The sequence below is a fragment of the Podarcis bocagei genome, assembly GCF_964188305.1.
Source record: "Podarcis bocagei genome assembly, chromosome: 1".
Classification (NCBI taxonomy): domain Eukaryota; kingdom Metazoa; phylum Chordata; class Lepidosauria; order Squamata; family Lacertidae; genus Podarcis; species Podarcis bocagei.
Window position 1 is genome coordinate 93,957,619 of NC_138125.1, and position 22,807 is coordinate 93,980,425.

Genomic DNA, 22,807 nt, shown 5'->3' on the forward strand with positions numbered 1-22,807 from the left:
TTTCTGTGATGAGAGATTATCTATCACTGCTGATTCTTTGGCTCGGGTATGAATGATGACTAGCAATATGCAGACAAATGCCTTGTGTGTAAAGAGGCCTTTGTCTGCTCTCAATTGTTAGGGAAGAATAAAACGCTTACAAAACCCTCTCACACTTTCTCTAAATAAAAGGAGGAAATCGTGATAAATTTGCTTACGGGTACAAATCCTTTTGCAAATAATCTTCCTCAACATTCCTTCATGCTTTCCATAGCAAGCCGAGATGCAACGCTGTCTTGCAGACCACTGCAGCTTTCAAGTCCAGGACATAATTAATCCTTGCCCCTTGTGTTCATTAGGCATTCTGCTTTCACACGCGGAGTTAAACAGCCCAGGCTTCAGCACTGAGACTTGAGAGGAGGACAGAGCATCCCACAGTCAATCCTTGTGAATTTCAAACCTTCCAATGGGGTGAAACAGGCTAGGACTGAGAGGCAGCTGCAGCAGGCAGTCCTACTATGGCTGGCTTGACTACCAAGAAGTAGCAGTAGCCCAGTATCATCCCTTGGGAAGGTTAATGGGAGTGTCTCAACAGCTCTCGTCATTTGTCCATGACAAATACATTTGTCATTATTATTTTTTAAAAGAAGGGTTGTGTCAAGGGCAAAATCAGAAGAAAGAGATGCTATGCCAGGAATTCCAAGAATCTATGCTGATTAATGGGGGGACGGGACACACAACTGCCCCTCTCACAGGTTTATAAATTCTATAAAGGCACGTCAGGAGCCTTCTAAATAATGTTTGCTTTGAAACAAAAGAACAAACTAACAAGCAAGAGGTTAGGTTTTCATAACCTAAGTCCTAAATATGTTGCTCTTCAGATAAAACCATGGCTCTGTGCTGTGTTCCCCATTTCCAGTGGAAAGCAAGAGCTCTCAGGAGAAGCAATTTTGTAGCAATCTGTTTATTTAACAATTGTGCTGGTGACTCTTAGCCCAACAATTTTGGATAAAAGGTCCACAAATTTCCCAGAGCAATAAGTAGACATCTCTAACAAATATATCTAAGCAGCCACCTTCAAAGACTCAGCATACGTTGTTGCTAGAAATGTGATTTGTTCCCTAGAGCAACGTGTAGAGCAGCCTTTCACAACCTGGTATCCCCCAGATGTTTTGCAATACAGCTTTAATCAGTCCCAGACGACATGGTCAATAGTCAAGGGTGGTGGGAATTGTAGTCCAAAACATCTGGAAGCTACCAATTTTGGGAAGGCTGGTGAAGAGCACATGCAAATCTGCGCATGCATTTTCTGGTGAGAGAGGGAGAGTTCTTTTGTTTCAACAACTGGATTCCCTAAGCCGTTTTCCAAACAACACAGTGAAAACATGCCAACAATATCAGAAAAATATTAGCCTGTTCTCACAGGCACATTTATTTTCGTAACTGCTGTGGCACACTTAACAGGCTCAGATTCAGTACTGAATCAAAATCTTGGAAATGATAGCAGCAGCTTTCCACAAGAGGCTTTTAAGAGAATGGCACTTCCACAAAGAGCTAGGTTTATTATTGATCCTGCCTGTCATAGCATACAAAATGCCTTGTGAATTTGTTTTTCATTTAGTGTTATATCAACCCCACTGGTTAGGTTAGAATGAAATGGGGCTTGTCTAAAGTAAACTAATATGCCCCACTGTGGCTGATCAGGGTTTTGAGTACGACTGTTTCAAGTTGAAAACAAACCATTGGGCTCCTTAGCACCATATTTCCTGGATTACTGAATAAAGAGCACATGCCATAAAAGCTCTAATGCACTGAGGAAAATTGTCCACTCCCACATAAGCTAGACCACTAAAAATTCACAATGTAGAAAAAAATATTCCTGATAGGAAGAAAATATTTCATATTATCATCTTCTACCTATCAAAGATAAACCTTGAAAAATGTGTCAAAAAAGCACTACACAATATTTTTTCAAATTACCCAGGAGAAAAATTCCATACATTTACAGTGAAATGGACATTAATATCCCATGATGCTAACTTAATCCTAAAAGCAGGTATACAGAGGAAAGTTTTTCAATAATTAACACCCAAGGTGTTATTTTAAACCAGCTACATGATTCTGGATTACAGCACTGATGCAATCAGTTGCCATGTCTTCTAACCCCTCAGAAACAAGTCTACTTCTACAATTACTTTTTTGGGCAAGTACATTGTATGAAAACAAGCCTCAATGACCTCAACCAAACTCAGCAAGCTGCTTTCAGTGCAGGAAAGGGAGTAGGCAGCTGCGCCTAAATGGCCTAGCAAGCACAGACTCCACTATCTCAAATGCAGAAGGTTTCTACTTTTTCCTGGTCTCACCTTGGGATAGTGAGACGGGGGTTGGGGGGAGAGAGCATGAGACCTCCCAAGGGTCTGCCCCACTGCTGCAGAACCCACACCCTCCCTTGGTTTACTATGGAGCTGTGGCCTATGAAGCAGGCTGGGAGATGATCAGAGTGCAAGCAGTGGAAAGCTCACTCTGAACCTGGCCAGACACTTGGCAGGCAGAATCATGTAACCTAGCAAGAGGCAGTGAAGGTGCAGAATAACGACTTTGTAACCTCCCCAAGAGCTGTCCAGCAGAATTCTTTCGGATGGTCCAGAGGCTAGTCAGACTAGAAGTAGTGGGTGGACCTTTGCAACACCCAGTTTGCATATTGTGAGTTGTTTACATGGACCTATGAAAACAAAGTCGCTGGGCCCTGCAGTGCCTTGGATGTTGTAGCTGCTGAAACCCTGGTTGAGGAGTCCAGCGCAGGGCCTTCTGATACGTTCTGGGATCAGTTTCAGTTTATTGCAGCCTTATGATGTGGGGAGGACGCTTGCAAGGGTGCAGCAGGCAGGGAGCTCGATTGTGTTGCACTAGGGGGTGGTGAACACTTCTTGTGTGATAAGAGTTGTGCCCACTGCCCTTAAACAGGCAGTAATACATCCACTTTTGAAGAATCCCACCCTAGACTCTGGGGTTTGCAAAAACTACTGCCTGGTCATTAATACCTCCTTCTCGGGTGAGGAGACGGAGAGACTGGTGGGGTTCCAGAGAGTACGGCGATTTAAAAGGCCATGCTTTATTCTTCTTCCCTCTAAGTGTTTATGACAGGGGTGGCCAACTCCCAACAGACTGCGATCTACTTTCAGAATTAAAATCTGGCAGTGATCTACCCCCTTTCTTTAGGGGTTCAGCTCAAGGTTTTTGAGCTTTTTTTGGGAGGTGAAAAGCCCTGTTTTGGGGGGGGGTTAAGGTGCAGGCTTCTTTGGGGAGAGGAGATCCATGGGGGGGGGAGGCAAGGGAAGTTGGGGTTAAGACACTCACAAAAAGATCACTATGGATGAAAACAGAGGGGGCTCCATCTTCCCTTCCTGAGTTCAAACAACAATGGAGGGCGGGACAGGAATCAGATTTACCGACACAGATGAAAGGGAGCCAGAGATTGACCGTGATCTACCAAAACATTGCGGGGATCTACCAGTAGATCATGATCGGCCTGTTGGACATCCCTGGTCTGTGAGAATTGCATTCCAACTTGGACCAACTCTCCCTGAATACATGAAAGGGCGGGGGAGAGGCTTCAGAATTTTTTTCAGTTCTAAGGGCAAAGGCGGAAGGGGAGAAGGACGAGTATAAGATACTGCTGTATTCCCCTTTTAAAAGGACCAAATGGACATCAGCATTTCCCTAAGATGCACACAATAAATGGCATTTACAACTTCTGATAATGCAGCAATTGCAGTTCTCTTTTGAAATATTAATGTTCACCCCCTGGTCCTGAATGTAATTTATGAAACTAAATTGCACAGGAAGGAACTGGAAGGGCTATGCTGTCTAGGAAGAAGAACATGGGCATATCTAATTATTTTAATATGTTATACATGCACAGTGAGCTTTATTGCTGTTTTAAGCAGTGTGATCACCACTGGAAACTGCCTCTTCAATGGTAGCAGCCATACTTCCCAAATGGTATCAAGTCCTCAACCGAGACTTAGCTAGATGCAGAATAACTGATTATCCCTAAACATGAACCATCTTGAAGAAATGCAAATAGTTTAGTACAACCCACCAAAGAAACTGCTTCGGGACCAAGTGCTTTTTTGTGCGCAGGGTCAGCATTTGCGGCATTTGTGCTTTTAAATACATATACAGTGGTACCTTGGGTTAATAACTTAATTAGTTCTGGAGGTCCGTTTCTTAACCTGAAACTGTTCTTAACCTGAAGCACCACTTTAGCTAAGGGGGCCTCCTGCTGCCGCCACGCTGCCGGAGCACAATTTCTGTTCTCATCCTGAAGCAAAGCACTTAACCCGAGGTACTATTTCTGGGTTAGTGGAGTCTGTAACCTGAAGTGTCTGTAATCTGAAGTGCATGTAACCTGAGGTACCACTGTATAGCATAGCACCATTATATATTATATATATTATATATATATTCCACTCTCGGTTGAATGCATCAAGCTGTACTAAAGTTAGGAAGCTCTCAAACAAATCTGTCTCCTGTGCATATTTCAGCCATAAAACTAATTGCTAGACTTAAACACAGATGGTTAAGAGCACTTTGATTTTAAATGTAGCTTTATGGGAGCAAAAGTTGTAGGCACTGTCAGATTCTCTGTTAGTAGCTTGTTTTAAGTAAATAATAACAATAAAGTAGACTCCATTACAGCAATGAAACAGCAGAAGGTTTAATCATACCCAGAACTGCATCAGCCTCTCTATGACACAGAAGATTCAGCATACCACATCAGGCTGCATATATTAGTCTGTGTGCTGTTTTTTGTTTCTCAAAATATATATATATTAAGTGATGGGAAATAAAAAAATGTGACTCACAAGGAAGCTGACTTTATTCTGTCAAATTTATTTATGTAAAATACTCCCAAACTTGTGCACACGCTGTGCTCAGGGCAATGCACAACATAATTTAAAAACAAGCACATAAATGCCACTAAAATTAAATGTAAAAGCCATAATTACAAAAAACAGAAACCAGAAGCAGAAGCAGCATCACAATAGCCAGACCTCTACAAGACCTTCCAGCCAAATGCCTTGACCCATATGCAACTTCAGTGCAACCTGAGCTGATGAAAAGTTAGGCTTATTACCACAGAATCAAACAGTAATCATGAACTTCCAGCCAGTAGACAGATGCTCCAAGAACCAGGAAAAAAATAGATAAGGGCCAACCTTCGAGGAGAAAATATTTTATTTAAATAGTAAGACATGGGAAATTCAGTAACCAATTATATTTACCTAAAGCCACTGGTCTCAGGGAGGCTATGCTGAAGCATGAGCTCACTGAATTATTCCCCCCCCATTTCAGACATTTCACATTTGTATTATTCTGAAGATATGCATGTGAGCTTAAGATCTATGATGCTGAAAGCTGTAAACTCTATAAATTTGCCAAATAAAAGTGTTATTTAGACTGATCAATATCTGCAATCGTCCCGTGTTAATGACTAAAGCAGCAGTGAAGGCATCTGCTTACCCATAATTGTGTCCCACTCAATTTAATAGGACTCGTCATCTTATAAAAGAGTGTTGAGGATTACTGTCTTAAAAGTATGTGAAGTATCTACTTTTGGGGTCTACGGAGTGCATAGGAAGGGCTTTATCAGTCATCTACTTCAGCACCTCCATAGTAGGGCTCGTTAACTCTGCTTATAAATTTTACCCTGTGGCTATGCAGTAAAATAAAGTCTTGGTCTATCTACACCTGCTCCACAAGACCTGTGAATTCTGTGCTATTTTCGCCCAGCAGTGCTAATGAGAATTTATTGCACTTGGTATTTTTAGATCTAAGAAAACTCCCATGCTGTTATTCGATTCAACCAGATGGAGAGAGAGAAATATGTCTGCAGTCATATGTTTGATCACTTCTTTACAAACCAGAGAACAAAAAGGCAACACTTTGTCAAAATAATCTGTGGCAAAATGATACAAAGTTGCACAACTAATGTTCACTTGCATGAGACAGGAGGACAGCGGCGGAGATCTCACCAAGTTCAAGGTTGAGCATGAATCAATGAAGCTGAGTCGAGTTCCAAAGAAATCCTTGTACATCTTGCTTTGTCTTTTTCCATGACTTGCACTATAAAGGCAGTGGATTCAATTTTGCTTCAAATGAGTGCAATTACGGTTTATAAGTAAAATAAGAATAAGAGTAAGCTCTACCTCTCCTTCAAATCAGAACCTGTTAAGAGTGGTGAAGGTCCTGTGAGAGTGTCTGGAAGCGGTTGGAGGATGGATGGCGGCTAACAGATTGAGGTTGAATCCTGACAAGACAGAAGTATTGTTTGGGGGGGCCAGGTGGGTGTGGGGGACTCCCTGGTCCTGAACAAGGTAACCGTACCATGAAAGACCAGGTAAGCAGCCTGGGAGTCATTTTGGACTCACAGCTGTCCATGGAGGCACAGGTCAATTCTGTGTCCAGGGCAACTGTCTACCAGCTCCATCTGGTACGCCAGATGAGACCCTACCAGCAGACTGTCTCGCCAGGGTGGTGCATGCCCTGGTTATCTCCCACTTAGACTACTAAAATGCGTTCTACGTGGGGCTACCTTTGAAGGTGACACGGAAACTACAACTAGTCCAGAATGCGGTAGCTAGACTGGTGACTGGGAGTGGCTGCCAGGACATATGTTTCCAATTCAATTCAAAGTGTTGGTACTGACCTTTAAAGTCCTAAACGGCCTTGGCCTAGCACACCTGAAGGAGCGTCTCCACTCCCATCGCTCAGACCAGACAATGAGGACCTCCTCTGAGGGTCTTCTGCCGGTTCCCTCACTGCGAGAAGCAAAGTTACAGGGAACCTAAAGGAGGGCCTTATCAGTAGTGGTGCCCTCCCTGTGGAACGCCCTCCCTTCAGATGTCAAGGAAATAAAGAATTACACAACTTTTTAGAAGACATCTGAAAGCAGCCCTGCATTGGGAGGTTTTTAACGCTTTATGTTTTTATTATGTTTTAAGATATTCTGCAAGCCGCCCAGAGTGGGCAGGGTATAAATAATAAAAGTATCATCATCATCAATATAGCACTGCACTTTACAGAAACAACAATGGATGGAATGAAAAACGACTACATAGATGTCAGTTTAAACATATATTAGTTTATATTTGCTGCATTTGCAGCACCAAAGTAGCTCTATGACACCATGCTCATTAAATGATCCATACTGTTTCAATAATTAGCTATTGCTTTTAAAACTACAGTTGCTGAAAGTAAGATAAAGGATGATAGACTAATTAGGAGAATATAGGACTGATAATCATTGCTGCACATTTTTTTCGGAGCCACTCCAAGCCAATGAGTGATTTCTGTCTGGTACAGTATCCATTCTTGTGGATCATTGTCACTGACACTCATCACCATGAATCGTCCTCAGCCTGGAGGTTTGAGCTCTAAAATATTTGTACTTCCGTTATTAATTAATCCTCATGAAATCAGTTAATGAGAGTCAGAGGAAATATTGGATCTGGCCCCACAGAACTTGTTCCTTGACCCTACATGTTGTTGTTCTTATTTTTATTATGCATTTTGTGGTTTTTATATTGTAATTTTATGTTGTGAACCACCCTGAGACCTACGGATGAAGAGGGGTATACAAATTTAATAAGTAATAATACTAATAGTAGTAGTGGTGGTGGTGGTAATACATAACTACGAGAAAAGGTAATATAGGGTAGAGAAATCTCATTTCTTAGCAGGACTACATTTGTTGAACATTACTGAGTACATTTTGTAAGATCTTGCTGACTACATGTTACACAGAACGATGGGATCGTGGCTGTCACATAGCCTAGACTAGGTCAGTAGCGAGGGGAGTGGAATTGAATTACTGGCAGTGTTCCTCCCTAATGTCCTGCATTATATAGTGAACTCACTAGAGACTGTGCATGCAAATAAAGTGAGGCAGCATTATTCATTACTGTCTAGTCCTAGAGAAGAAAACAAGGAAGAGATTCACTTTGCCCAGAACAACACAGCAATAGGATTCCTCTGGTGATACAGAGGGGTATGATTAATTATTTCAGTAGGCAAACAAGACATCCATTAGACAGTACTTGTTTATATCTATTAGCGCTATAAAAAAGAGAGGCTTCCATTCATTAAGAATGGGAATTTGCACCAATTCACAACATAGCCAATGAACATGTAACAATAATCATGCATATTTAAGAAAGCTCAAACAAGACAGCATAGCAGTAGATAGTTATAAAAGAGTTATTCTGGATGCATTAGGATGAGCACATGACATCTGGCTTTGAGCTAGTTCCTTTTCTTACTCAGAAGTAAATCCCTCTTCTGAGGCTTACTTCTAAGCAAGTGTGCACAGGATTGCAAGCTTAGTGGTTCAAAGTCTAGGCTGGGATTTGGGGAACACCCGACCAATTCCCTGTATAGTACTCTATTTTATTTTATTTTATTTTTTATTATTTTATTTTACTTTATTTTATTGACAGCTGATGTAGGCAACTTTGCTATAGGGAAAATAAAACCTCTATTTTGATAGCTCCTGTATCAAGCAAACCAACTATTTATGGGCCTTTTAGGTAGAAACTAAGGCATGTCTGCTCAAGCATTTCTGCTTGAGATGTACGTTAAATGATATGTGGACAGTTAGATGATGAAGCAGACAACACTGAGAGGTGAACAAAAATATACTGTGATGTACACATGCGTTTTATGGCAATAAACAGGGTTATATCAGAGACTGGAATCCGTGGAAGCATAAAAGGAAGATACTTGGGATTCATGTTTGGCTAACTCATTCACATACACACTCACAGGATGTTTTGTGCCTCTCTTACGTATTGCCTGACAGACCAAGAGGGGCTTCCCATGTTATCATTTTGCTTCATCAAGATGAGCTCTGTATAGGAAAACTGCAACAAGTGAAGCCATCCTACAGTGAAATGCTCGCATCACTCCTATTCTGAGTGCTGGTGAGCTCTCGGGCTCCATTTAAGTTAGTGGTACCAGGATACAAAGCCCTAAATGATCTGAGACTCAAGGACTGGATGATGGAACACTTTCCACCCTAAGTCTCAACTTGCAGTTTATGATGAGGGGGAAGAGGCTGTTCTTATGGTCCCACAACTGAGGACAGCTAGGAGGATGCAAGTGCAAGAGAGGGCTTTTTCCCTGCAGCACTCTGCCCCTCCTGTGGGACATGATGCCCCTTCTCTGGACGTGTTTAGGTGGACAAATTTTTATTTGTCCAGCTCTTTTGAATGGGAAGTGTATGGTTAGGCACTGTTGGTTTTATAACTGTCACTTTGATTATTGGATATGGTTTCATCAGTTTTTATGCTGTTAACTGCCCCTGTATAAACTTTCCATATGGCAGAAAAGTGTCCGCAAGGCATTGCCATCAAAATGACGACAGTTCAGAAATGGATATCCCTTGATATAAGGAATTGGGGGGGGGGGTCCCAGAAATCAGTCTTTCCACTGACATATGACCAATCATTTGGCAACCAGGAAAGCACGAAAGAACCACCTCCAATAGGCTTTACAACACCAAACACAGTTCTGCAGGGGCATTGTGTCTGAGAATTGTGGTTGCAAATCCAAAAGCTACGATATCAGGATGTTTCAGAAGGTAGGGTCGTGTTTGTTCTTAAATGCAAACTGTGCAATCCTAGAGATTGTCAGTCCCACTGAGTTCAGGAGAGTCAACTACTAGATAAGCATGCACAGGATTGCAGCCTAAGAAAGCAGCCGTGCAGTGAGAGGAGATGGAAGAGACCGTTATTGAAGCAGTGGCAAAGCAAAAGGTTTACAATGCTAACTATTTTATTCTCCAAACTTCCTCTGGGTCATGAATATTTCCATCACTTCCCTGTTCTAACAGCAGTCTTACCCAACATAATACTTGAGCAGCTTTATACTGTACTAGGAATTAAAGGAAGTGATTGGTGCAAACAATACATTTGCTATTTCATAGCTAATTATACTGCTAGATTCTTAATCATACTAGAAAAACTGTTCAGTGTTATTAATCCTGCTGAAAAGAAACAATCTATAACCTTTCCCCCCCATTTCAAGCAATGGACCTGAATGCATTATCTTCCTGCGTCATTAAGCTAACTACCATTACTTTAACAGGTTCAAATATCACCTGCACTGAGATAATGTAATCATATAATTTTACTGCCTAGGGTAACAGTTAACAGATAAGAGTTGTACCAATTTAGAAGCTCCAGTTTACATCTCCTTAAAACATTAAGAGCAGATCCCTTCAAGATAAAATAGGCAACAGAAAGGAACTGATAGGCGGCAAAGTTCTGTGTCTTGCATCCCTTATCAGCCACAATACTTCAGTTCCTCCCTCCTGTTTAATCTGTTAAAACACAGGTGAATCATGCTTTACCAAGAAGATTTTTTTTAAGGGCAGCAGAGAAAGCCTTGTTTTCACAGAAAAGCACCTGCCAGTCTTTGGAAAGAGTGTGGAGAGAACAGCACAAACACAGTTAAGTCAAAGATGGCTAATGCAAATGGTTCCCCCAAAGAGAAAAGCAGCGGTCTGTGTCTCCCTGCAAATTAATGCTTCACAAGATTGCAGGTGGTTCAGCATCACCCCCAACCCCCATCTCTGCTCTGTTACTATGCATCCCACTTCAACATACATTTCTTGCTGCTGCAGAATTAGGCTGTTAGGAAAACAGAAGCAGGCTCTTAGCTGTCATTCACTTTCGCTTCCCAAACGTATTGCGCCTAAACAATTATTGCGAGGAAGGCTGCAATTCTAAAAACACTTAACTAGGAAGCGAGTCCCACTGAATATAGTGAGACTTGCCTCCAAATAAACATGTATAGTAGGAATGTGCTGTTAGCCTTCCATAAGCTACTGTACTACTGATTTCTTCTTTTCTTCCCCTAACCAAATCTGCCTGTCTTCTAATGCCCATGTGACATACAAACATACCAACAAGCATCCACACATATTACAAGGCATTTTGCCCCTAGAAATATGATTACAATATTCCAGATCAGTTTATCTATATTCCTATACAGAGACTTAAAAAAAATAGCATAAAAAATCCCTTCCATATCTAATGAAGAGATGCTATTTGCCTAAACTTTTTACATGGTGATAATGCCTCTAGCAGGGGGGATGGCAGGGGAAAATCCATTTGTCAGGAGAAAATAACTTCTGATGGCATAAACAGGCTCAGTCGTCTGTAGCATATATATATATATATATATATATACACACACACACACACACACACACACACACACACACACACACACTGCCTGCTTGTTTGTTAAGCAAAATGCCTACCTTTGCTGGCAGTCATGATCTGCAGAAGTCCTGTGATGCTAGACAAGGGCTCGATCTGAAAGGAGTCCTACAGTGCAAGAATCAACTCAAACAGGAGTTAACTCTCCACCCTCTTTGACCCAGCATGAGAAACAACTGCTACACTCCTCCAAAATAAAAGCCTCCTCTGCAGTTGGAAAAGCGGTGCTTGCTCCTTTCAGCACAATCTCTCTCTGCATGTACAACAGGATTCAACAGAACGGAAGCATTCTCTCCCCCCCCCCCCCAGCTCTTTCACATCTCTGTTCAGAAAACCAGCAGAAGCAACCAGAGGGATTTAAAACATGTTATTTATAATGATGCTTTTCACCAGAGCACTGGAAAGCCTAACCAATTTCAACGGATGCAGATCACAAGGAACCCTCTGGGTACCATTCCCGTCACTGGCTGATTAAGTTAAATCTCAATAAATTTTAACTCAAAGGGAAGCCACTAATGCATTCAGGAATTGTAATCCTGTATTAAAACAACAACAACAACCAGACACAGTTCTCCAACTGAGTATGGGTCCCCCCCAAAAAAAATAGGCATCTTTCAATAAAAGTGTTAAGTTATGCATATTTTAGTATTTGCTTTTTTTCAGAAGTCCAAATAAGTATCCCATAAATTCCATGGCAAGATCCAGAACAGAGACACACCTACACACCTCTCTGCCTAAGCAAAACATTTTTGCCCGTTACATAAAGGCCCTGTTACAAGAAAATTAAAAGAATCCAATTTTGTTTTCTAGTTCTGAGTTTATAAGCGGCTTCCTTTAACGGATACAAAACAACCACAGTCACCTTTCAGTTATACCCGCTGCTGATGTATTGGAAGTTATGCAGGAGGGAGGGGCTCGGTTTCCAGAAAGTTGGGTGCTGCAATGGAGGTTTGGTGACATTGCAATGGAGTTTTAATCAGGACAGTTTTGCAGCCACCACAGTCCAAACCAGGCATAGGCAAACTTGGCCCTCCAGATGTTTTGAGACTACAATTCCCATCTTCCCTGACCAGTGGTCCTGTTAGCTAAGGATGATGGGAGTTGTAGTCCCAAAACATCTGGAGGGCCAGGTTTGCCTATGCCTGGTCCAAACTGTACCAAAAGGGGAAGGTGGGACTTCCAGGCATTAACTTCCTGCTTTATGTCTCTGGTGTTTTGTGTTGAGTGGGCTGTAAGACACAGGAACTCCCTTAGCTCCACATTGCAAGAGAGTCAGTACAGGCAAGCAAGCAAACTCTCTTTGTCTCACCTTAGGCATTCCATCCCATTCCTGAGTATGGCCTTTGATGTGCCACCTATGCTGAAATTTCTAATGGTTCTGATTATCATTCCCGGCTTCATAAACCAGGAACAGCCATTTGGGCAGAGCCCTCCTACCTTACCAGTCCCCTCAAGCTACTTCTTCCTGTTGCGTACCATCTTTGCTGCTCCATTCCTGGTTTGCAGTAAGCCAGAGTTCCTTGTTAAATCTGAACCAGGAGGACTGTGGCCACATCTGCACTGTAATTCCAAAGCTGTATCACGCTACAATTCCCAGAGTGGTATAACGAGCAAACCCTCTTCCCCAGGGAACCCTGGGAATTATAGCTCTGTGAAGAGAACAGTGGTCTCCAAACAACTCTCACGATCAGGCATAGGCAAACTCGGCTCTCCAGCTGTTTTGGGACTACAACTCCCATCATCCCTAGCTAACAGGCCCAGTGGTCAGGGATGACGGGAATTGTAGTCCGAAACATCTGGAAAGCAGAGTTTGCCTATGCCTGCTCAGGACCCTTAAACTATGTTTCCCATGATTCTTTGGGGGAAACCATTACTGTTTAAAATGGTATGGTGCTACTTTAAATGTTACAGTGCAGATGTGGCCTCCGCACATCACTCAACACATCAGCATAACAAACAAAGCTCAGTTTCCTGGTTTAGACATAATGGGAGAAACTGGTGAAATGCCTCTTTTTAATTGGAAAGGGGAAGTTGCAGCATTAAATTGAAAGTAAGAATGTACCTCCATCATCCCTGTTTCTCGCTATGTTGGAACTGCAGCTCTGGATAGTGAAGTCAACTTATTTGATCTGGCTTTGGCATTGAACAGCTGCTTTCTTGATTAAAGGAGCACGAATTATACCGCATTTCAAATGTCCTGCTATTAACTTCTACCTCACACACCTAATAGGAGTGCTGCCTTGTGGGGCACTAGAGAAAATGATAAATAAGTTGCCACAACTGAGTTATGAGTCAAAACCACAAAGCTAACACACAGAGAACAACTAACAACTAAAGCTGGGAACATAAACATCATCACCACCATCAAGTCCAATAGAAAGTGTCTGCTCTGTGCTTCATTTTCACTGGACTGGGAATCAGCAACCTTAAAACTATATTCACATGGAAAGGGACTGGTTCTATGGAGTAATTTATAACCAAAGACACTCCTTCCTGCATCTTATATTTAATTAAAGATCCACACACTATATCACAGGAATCGGCATGCCTGGAATTTTGAAACCCTGAGGTGAAGGAAGAACTTTCAATTTCTGCTTCCAGAGACTGATTAATTATAGGTAAAACAAGAGACACACTCACACAAATATGCACAGTGCTAAGAACCACTGAGAAATCCAATGTGCCGCTTTGCTCCATTTTCTGGCTACGAAGGACTGAAAAGACCTCCTCGTAACTTAGCAACCAACAGCATATCCACAAGATGAAATCCTCCTTCCTCTTACATAAAGTAAAGCCCACTTCAGGTTGCAATTTACCCCCACCAACTGGCATTTTATTCATAATACTATTAAAGCTTAAAAACAAAGCCCCTGTGGATAAGGAACTTAATGCTGGCATTTCTTAAGGTCTATTTAAGGAAAATGCTGATGGACTTGAATGAAGGAGGGAGGGGAAAAACCTCTCATCTTTAAAGAATGGTCGAGTCATTTGTTTGTGGGGTGGGAAAGCTGTGGCACTCTGAGTGTTGCTGGACTCCCAACTCCCATCAGCCAGACCCAGAATAGCCAATGGACGGGAATGATGGGAGTTACAGTCCAACAACACTCCCGGGGGGGGGGGTGCAAATTCTCCATTACAGTGGTACCTCGGATTAAGTACTTAATTCATTCCGGAGGTCCGTTCTTAACCTGAAACTGTTCTTAACCTGAAGCACCATTTTAGCTAATGGAATCTCCTGCTGCTGCTGCACCACCGGGGCACGATTTCTGTTCTCATCCTGAAGCAAAGTTCTTAACCCGAGGTACTATTTCTGGGTTAGCGGAGTCTGTAACCTGAAGCATATGTAACCCGAGGTACCACTGTATTGGTGAGTTCCAAGAACTTGGGATGTGTTTATATAACATCCACCTCTCTCTCAGCAAAATAGTTACTTTATACAAAACCAAGATGCAAGCTTCATATTAGAGGTGCAATGATCAAAATTAAGCTTCTGTTCAGTGAAAACAGAATTTCTAAGTCTATACAGTTACCAAATTCTAAACTCTCTGGTGCTAGTAACATCACACCAGGAGCTACTTGATGCCCATTGCTTTAATTTTTCTTTCAAGTACTGTTTCTGGAAAAAAATTTAACCTATGTTGGGATTTTGGATCTAGATACTCTGTTGGATGTTGCTGCTGGGGAAAAAAACAGTGATAAGGAACAAGCCCGCATATCACTGCCTTTCTGTTCAGATTTTGATATAACTTTGCAAAGGGGAGAACGGCTACTTTTCCCCCCGAAGGAGATTCGTACATAATTGACTAAGTACTGATCCAATATAAATCTGATTCAATTCAATGGGTACCAAAGGGAACAAAAGGAGCTATCACCATGTTACAATGACATCTTCTGAAGTCAGTCGGTTTCATCTGAGTGGAGTAATGCCACCATACATATACCCTTCATGTTCTTTGTAAACCAGGGCATCATGATCTACGGCAGAGGGGAGAAACACCTGTATTCGCCTGCACTGATGGTCCAAGGAAAGCTACTGTTTTTCAAGTTAGCTACCTCTTCACCAAGGTGACCTTCAAAGACACCAGATAATCCCCCATTGAGTTCTGAACCCCCATGAATTCATAAGCCTCCAAAGTAAATCAAGCTAATTGGACCATTATTCTAATGAGGATGTAAGAGAATGAGGATAAATACATTCCAAAATATAACAATGGAATCTTGACTACTTCATGTTCCCTCTACAATTAAAGAACCTGCTTCTGGAAAAGTGGAAGGCATCAAACTCTGTGGGTGCCTCAAGTATAAAACAGCTGTGATCTGAAGCTTACTTATAGTGGTCATGGAAGCGTAAAAGTCTGAAGCTGACCCTTCAAACCCAAAAATTGTGTTTGATGGCAAATATATTTCTTCATTAAGCAAAACAACCACAACAACCTATTTGCTGCTTGGTGTAAAGAGGTTCAGAAGATCCTGTTCAATGAAAGCTACTTGCATTCTCAATGTTACAGCGAAGTAAAGCATCTCAGCACAAACTGTGGCAAATATCAGCAGCAAATATGAGAAAATGAAAGATTAAGGTCCCAAAATCTGAGGATCACCCGGTCTATTTATTCGAAGGCATGCAATATTTCTGTTCTTTAACATAAAATTATTGGAGCTAAAGACTTCATGAATGACTGCATTAAACTCTCTTTGATGCTGGTCACTGTCAACCCACATTGACAGCTGCCCAAAAAACTAATTGTTAAATCACACACTTATCTACTGACATTCAAAGACTGCATCAGACACCAACACTATACAATATAGTACAATATACACTGTACAATATAATGCTTGTTTGCATTTTACACCGAAAACAGGCACAAGCTGGGAAGATCTGCTCCAGACATAGCCGTATGATGACCTCTGAACAATGTCCAGCTTCCTCTCAGGCGAAAGAAATGGGCTACTAGCAACATAGCTTCTCCAGTGTTCACTTTAGAATTTGACCACATCCCCTAATAATATGATACTGAAAGAACAAGCTCTGCTACTATGCCAGGCTGGCTGAAAGCTACAACAACACATGAAATAAAAGGAATATTGAATCGATAACTTTACAGCTGCAGAACTTTCAGCCACAAAATAGGAATATACAGTATATGAATGCTAACACAAAGTGTCTTCTTGCTTTCATATAGAGCTATTAATCTCAGAATGAAAATTCACTCAGGCTTCTGTTCAAAACCGCTTTGGCCCCAGCCTAACCAATGTGATGCTTTTTTAAATACACCATCTTCCTTTTCAGTAGTTCTGAAAGCAACTTGCATGCTTTGTTTTTAATGGCAATAAAAAAATAGAATACATCAATCACAAAAAAAACACAATCCCATTTACTTGTTATTCATAATTTCAAACAGGTCTTAACCACAACTTATTGAAGTTTGGATAAAGGGTACATTTTTTCTAAACTTCTGATTTCATCTTATAAGAAAGCAAAAACAATATTTCTACTCACCACCTGATCCCTGGATCATGGTTCCTGATTTCTGGACCTCATCGAATTTTGTAAAAATGATGTTCAACCTGGTTTGCAAGAGGGAAGATAAAACAACTGAACAATCAACATTGCAAAACTTCCAACTGAGAATGCAGACGTTGGCAAAGGTTCGCTGATATCAACCAAAGTATATTTGTGCCGCTAATTTTAATGAAAGAAAGAAAAAACTCTTCCTTCATTAGTCAGATATAGGTGTTAAATGAAAAAGAAAAAAGGGTACACCTCAGAAGGGCACACAAGCTGTGAATTACATTATTCCAGAAAAAGTTCAGTACATTCTACAATCTTAGCTTTCTCAATTATTAAAACAGCAGGTGTGCAGTCCTTATAGTTAAGCACAGCTGACAATGTTCCCAAAGATGCTGCCTTTTCAAATCTCACAATTTTCAAGTCCACATCATAATTCTGAGATTTTCTTTATTCATCCTGATTGTGAGACTACCAGACAAAACAAGTAATGTACAAATTATAGTCAACTGAACAAAACAACATCATTTTCAAACTACAATCTTTCCGATTGCTCAAGGCTTTTGAACACTAGGGATTGGGTCCAACCAGTTATAACACTCAGCAGATGAGAAGCAAAGGATGCTCAGAGTTTAGCAGCAGAAGAAACGGAAGAGCGCTGGAAAATAAGAACATCAAAACCAGAAACTCTTCACTCACCGAGACTGTGGCAATCCTTTTTTGCTGAGATCAGCCCTTACACGTTCACCTACATGTCTGTAGATTTCTACTAGGCTATTTATTGCTGCATCGCGAACCTAAAGATCCAAGAAAAGAATAGGGGAAAAGTTTTACACACACAATTAGATTAATCCATAAAGGAAAACTAACAATACTGTTATATAACTGTCAAGATTGCTGTCCAGGTCTAGGCAAAATTACATATAGGGACGCACCTGACTCATGTCAAATTCCCCCCCCTTTCCCCCAATAATGTTCACTCAGATTTACCTGTTTCATTCCTCTGCACCTGTTCCATGTCACTGGCTGATGCCAGAAAAGCAGGGAAATAATATGACTAATACATAAGGAAAAGAGAGGAGCAGAGACCACGACCGTGTCTAATTTTGACCTCAAATTTTTAAGAACAAAAGCTTTTCACACAGTTATGAAAACAAACCCCTCTGAACTTCCCAAAGGAAGAAATCTGGTAGATAATAGGCCACCACTTTGGCAGCTGAGTCATATAAACAGGAACACATATTTTTTCCCCATATGATAGCATCCTGATGTATTTTACCTGGCCACCAACACAGATGCCAACACAACCTGGTACGTTCACCCAGACCCTGATGCACAAGCTTCTAAAGTCATATTATGGCAAGATCAGGGTTCGAGAGCCTATGGCCCTCCAGAAGTTGATAGATTCTGTCATTAGCTTCATCCAACACAGCTAATGGTCAGGGATGATGGGACTTGCAATTCAACAGCAAACGGAGAGCCGCTGGTGTCATACCCACCCCCACCCCTTTTAGATAGTCTCCTAAAGGCTCACACTAGAGAAAAAATCTGGAGTTTCTCAATCCTTTGGTTGGCTGGCATCCTTCTCAATCTTACAGGTAGATCGAACTCATCACCTCTTGCAGACAGAGGAAGAATCACCAGGGCTATTTAAATTTGGAGTGGGATTAAGGCCAAGCAAGTCAGAAGCAAAAGGAATCTATCACAGGGAACAGCAGCAGTTTACAAAGACTAGTGAGCAAACTGGTACAGAGACCAGTCAGTTATATTCTGAACCACTGGTTTAAAAAGGTTTCCTTGCTGGTCTCCCTGAAGCCGGTTTTCTTCCATATCAAGAGGGCACTGGTGTGGCATACCAGTTTAAATCCCTTCCTGGTGTATCTTAGGTCTCATATTCAGCAGGTTCAAGTCCTGACGACGAAGCATGTATTCCCACCCTCCATCCATTTAAAAGATGTTCTCGAGTATTTTCAGCTCGAGGAAGAGTTTGGTGTCACTTGAAAGCTTGTACGACACACAGCGAGCAGCAGTTCCACTGCAGCTGCTTTTAATAAAAAGGCTCATTTTATGTTAATTTTGTTGTAACAAACTGACACGGCTGCTTGCTTTTGGCCAGCACTGAACACTCTTTCAAAGGCCTGAACACTCATTCAAAGGGACAGCCCTATCTTAGGATCAGATTAAGATCCAAAATGAATCAGGGAATTATGCACACAAAATGTTAAGAAAAAATTGTGTCACTAGATCTAACCTCTCCTTCTCTAGCCTTCCTTTCCACAGCAAATTGCATTTCGAAAACCAATCCTCCATTCTTCCTTGATCCCTCTAGGCTGAAACCACATCCATCCCACCAGCTATATTTACCTCCTACCCCCATGCCAGCTCTTCTACATTGCTCCTCTTCTACCCCCCTGACCAAGCATGGCTCAGGGATCTCCCTATCTCCATGGCAACAATGGGTAAAGGAGAAGCACTGTGTTGGAAGACCATGGAGAAAGAAGACTCTGCCTCTTGGCCAGCCCAGAGACTCAGGGAGTGAACCTGGAGGCAGATTGTGGACCCTCCCCTCTGCCCAAATAACTCACCTATGCCTTTTCAACTGCCACTGCCTAAGAGTACAACTGCTCATTGGCAGAGTTCTGGAACTTGGACTCCTACAACTGGCCATAAGCATTCCACCAACTTCTGACGGCGAGAGGACATGAACCTCTCTGTCTTTTGTGAGGCACTCTTCTAACTCTTCAAACAAACAGCAAATCAAGTCGCCCCAGAGCAGAAAGGCAGCTCTGAAGGTAAAGAGACTATAGTCCTTTTTGTGTCCCGTGATAACTGGGGAGCAACACCATTTTGAAGACCACTGGAGATCACCCAGGAAGAGACCCTATCTGTCCTGTACTGGAAAAAGAGTTACATCGTTCCAGACTCTGAGCCAGGTGACCGTTAAACATCCGCATTTTTAAAAGCCAGGGGTGCCAGAGTTTCCTCTCTGCATCATTAGCAAGTACATGCGGTGCTTGGTTGACTTTACTCTCTTTCATCTTTCTCCAAATATGTTTATGGAGACCAGTTGCTAGACATGATGGCTATATACTACCTCTAATATCTAAGGCAGCATGCCTCCAAGTATCAGTTGCTGAGGAACATGACTTTGTGGTATTGCGCTCATATCCTGCTTGAGGGGTTCTTGTAGGTATCTGTGGTGTCAGAATGCTGGATCTTGTATTCTTGTGCAAGTGTGTGGGGATTTTCCCCCTGTTAATCAACACACAATAGTTATATTAAACTACACTAAAGAGAACTGAAGACAAATGTAAATATTTTTTACTACTAATAATCATAATTTATTTCTACCCCGCCCATCTGGCTGGGTTTCCCCAGCCACTCTGGGCGGCTTCCAACAAAAGATTAAAAATACATTAAAACATCAGTCATTAAAAACTTCCCTAAATTGGGCTGCCTTCAGAGGTCTTCTAAATGTCAGAAAGTTGTTTATTTCTTTGACATCTGATGGGAAGGCGTTCCGCAGGGCGGGCGCCACTACCGTTTGTTACTGTTTGTTAATCAACACACTACGTTTATATTAAATTCCACTAAGAGAACTGAAAACAAATGTAAAGGACTTTTAATATGTTTGTTAATTACATCTAACTCTTCTTTTGAGAGAAGCGGCTTATAAGAGACTCCCAGGAGTCAGGCCCTAGTCAGGCCCACACTTCCATAACTTCACCAGGATTACCTATGAAGTATTATACTAGGTGCTCTTGGATCAAGGCATAGCCAGCTAATATAAATAACATTGTCATCAATCACAACAACTAAATCCAATTATTGCTGTCAGTGGGTCTAATCAACACTTCCTGAATTCTACCCAACAGCTGGACTAATGGCTAAAAAAGGAGTCTAATGAATCAATGGGGAAAAACTTCAACGACATATAAAACCGCACCCTCAGAGTTGCTTTAAGCCCATATCTAACATATAATAACCATCCTTTGACTGGGCCAGTAAAAAAATAAAAAAGGAAGAATGATAGAGCATATAGGTTTCGGCTGATTTGTTTATAAATTAAGAATAAAAATTTACATCTCTTCCCCTGATTCACCTTCCTAATCACCCATCCTGTGCCTGCAACAGCACAGCAGAGTTCATTTCCTGAGCAGCAGCAGAACAGAGTATTTTATGGAGTTGAAGAAAATCTCTCTTTCCCATTACAAGCAAGGTCAAAAAGAAGCTTTTGCCGCTGGGCTGAACAGAAAACACAACAAGATGCAAGTGCAACAGTCAGGAGAGAGGGAAAAATAAGATCTTCTAGAAAGCTGTTCTAAAAAGCAATGATGTTTCAAGTCCAAGGAAGCCAAGTTTGAAACAGCGACTTGTGTAATGATGCTGAACTGAACTAAAGAGAAATTCTGCAGTGCTTCTCATTTCCTCACTGTGCAATTTATGACCAGAGCAGTCATTAAAATCATGTTATATTTATTTCATGGAGTGACTCCACAGCATTCTTTTAAGTGTTATCTAGCTAAAAATAGACTATCTGCAGTTAAAAATAGAAGACCGGCCATTTAAATTTGTCGCCTTTTAAATATAGCCAGTGTTGGACACAAAGCAAGGGTTTTATGAAATGCCATAGCCAGGATCCAAAGAAACTGCTCAGTAAACCCAAGGCTACTTTTTGCCTGAATTTCTTGATTAGAAGCCCTTCATGGAACATAGTGCGACTTTAACTCAAAAGTGAACCAATTGAAAATCAAGGTCCCCTTCTATTTTAATTGTTTCAGCCATCAGAGGTCAATCCTGATGCAAATTCCATTCTCTGCAGCTTTGATGCTATAACTCTACAACAAGAACAGGCAGCAAGTGATGGATTATGATCTGATAAGATACTGAGTCCAACCCCCTTGGCAAAGGCCAGCTGTAATCCTTGCTCAAAGAAGTGCTTATGTATTTAATTGGTACAACACTGATTTAATTTCAGCCAAGTGGTTTATTTCCGGAAATGCACAACCTAAATGGCTCTCATATGGCAGTAGCAGGAAAGTAATAAGATCATTTCTAGGGAACTGCTATTAGCCTAAGGGTACAACTTAGGATTCAGGCACAGAAGCGGTGAGAGGAGAGGTAACAAGGAAACTCGTGTTTCAGATACACTTCCGTTAGAGCCAGAAAAGGAGGGGAACATTGTTGACCATCTGTCCACTATTGAGCTAGTAGGTGTGAGAGCGTGGATATATGCCTAATTATTGTGTTTGTTGTTAGTAGTAGTTGTGTTTTTCCCTTTTAACTTCTAAGTGCTGTATAAAGATTTCTTTAAAAAAATAGGATAGCTCCTGACAGCAAAGGAAAAGGGAATGGGGAGGGAAGAGAAAACCTAGCAAATTCAGGTACCAATTCCTGAAGTTATCTCAAGTATAATGAGCTTTCGATATGCTACCATGTCAGGTTTAATATTCTTTTACTACTGTAACAAAACCCTGAACAACTTAGGCCCAGGATACCTTAAGGACCAGATATGACCCAAGCCAATCACTGAGATCATCTGGGGGAGCACTATCAGCAGAACTGGTCCAGCCATTGGGCAGGGTGAGGCCACTGCCTCAGGCAGCAGAAGCTCCCACAGGTGCCCCATCTGCCCCGCTGCCTCTGTCAGAGGCAGAAAACCAGCACTGCCAATTTTTAAACTATTCATAGACCTCTGAATATGCCATGGCAGGTTACCTCAATACTTTCTGTCCGGATTTTCACTGCTGTTTGAAATATGGCAACCCTATTATAGCATAGCAACTCAAATCCTTCCCATACATGTTGACAAAAATCATACCTACCTCATCTGAATATGGAGGCAGATAGTATACTGAGTGAGTTCATTTTAGAGGCTTGATTACTGAGTAAACTCCACAATTCTGTCCCTGGCATGGAGTTCCATTATTTATCTTAGTAACATCATGGTCCCCTTGTCTCTCACTGCTGAGATCTCTCCCACTGCCCCATAAAACTATATGCAGCCAGTTTTATGGCACTGCAGAAACAT

At 41.5% G+C, this 22,807-nt stretch overlaps 1 protein-coding gene and 1 long non-coding RNA gene across 8 annotated transcripts in view; one reads left to right on the top strand and one right to left on the bottom strand.

Moving 5' to 3' along the window:
* The window catches only part of CLASP1 (cytoplasmic linker associated protein 1), a 170,786-nt gene that overhangs the window by 87,538 nt on the left and 60,441 nt on the right, over nt 1-22,807 (bottom strand). For all 7 annotated transcript variants that reach the window (XM_081206379.1, XM_081206382.1, XM_081206381.1 and 4 more), the window contains exons 7-8: nt 17,476-17,573; nt 16,768-16,835 (exon numbers count right to left, since the gene is read on the bottom strand). In XM_081206379.1, coding sequence (XP_081062505.1) covers nt 16,768-16,835; nt 17,476-17,573 — 166 coding nt within the window. The remainder of the gene's footprint in view (nt 1-16,767; nt 16,836-17,475; nt 17,574-22,807) is intronic.
* Nucleotides 19,431-21,254, top strand: LOC308593910. Its single transcript, XR_014011077.1, has 2 exons — nt 19,431-19,568; nt 20,652-21,254. It is a non-coding gene; the product is annotated as an uncharacterized lncRNA (long non-coding RNA).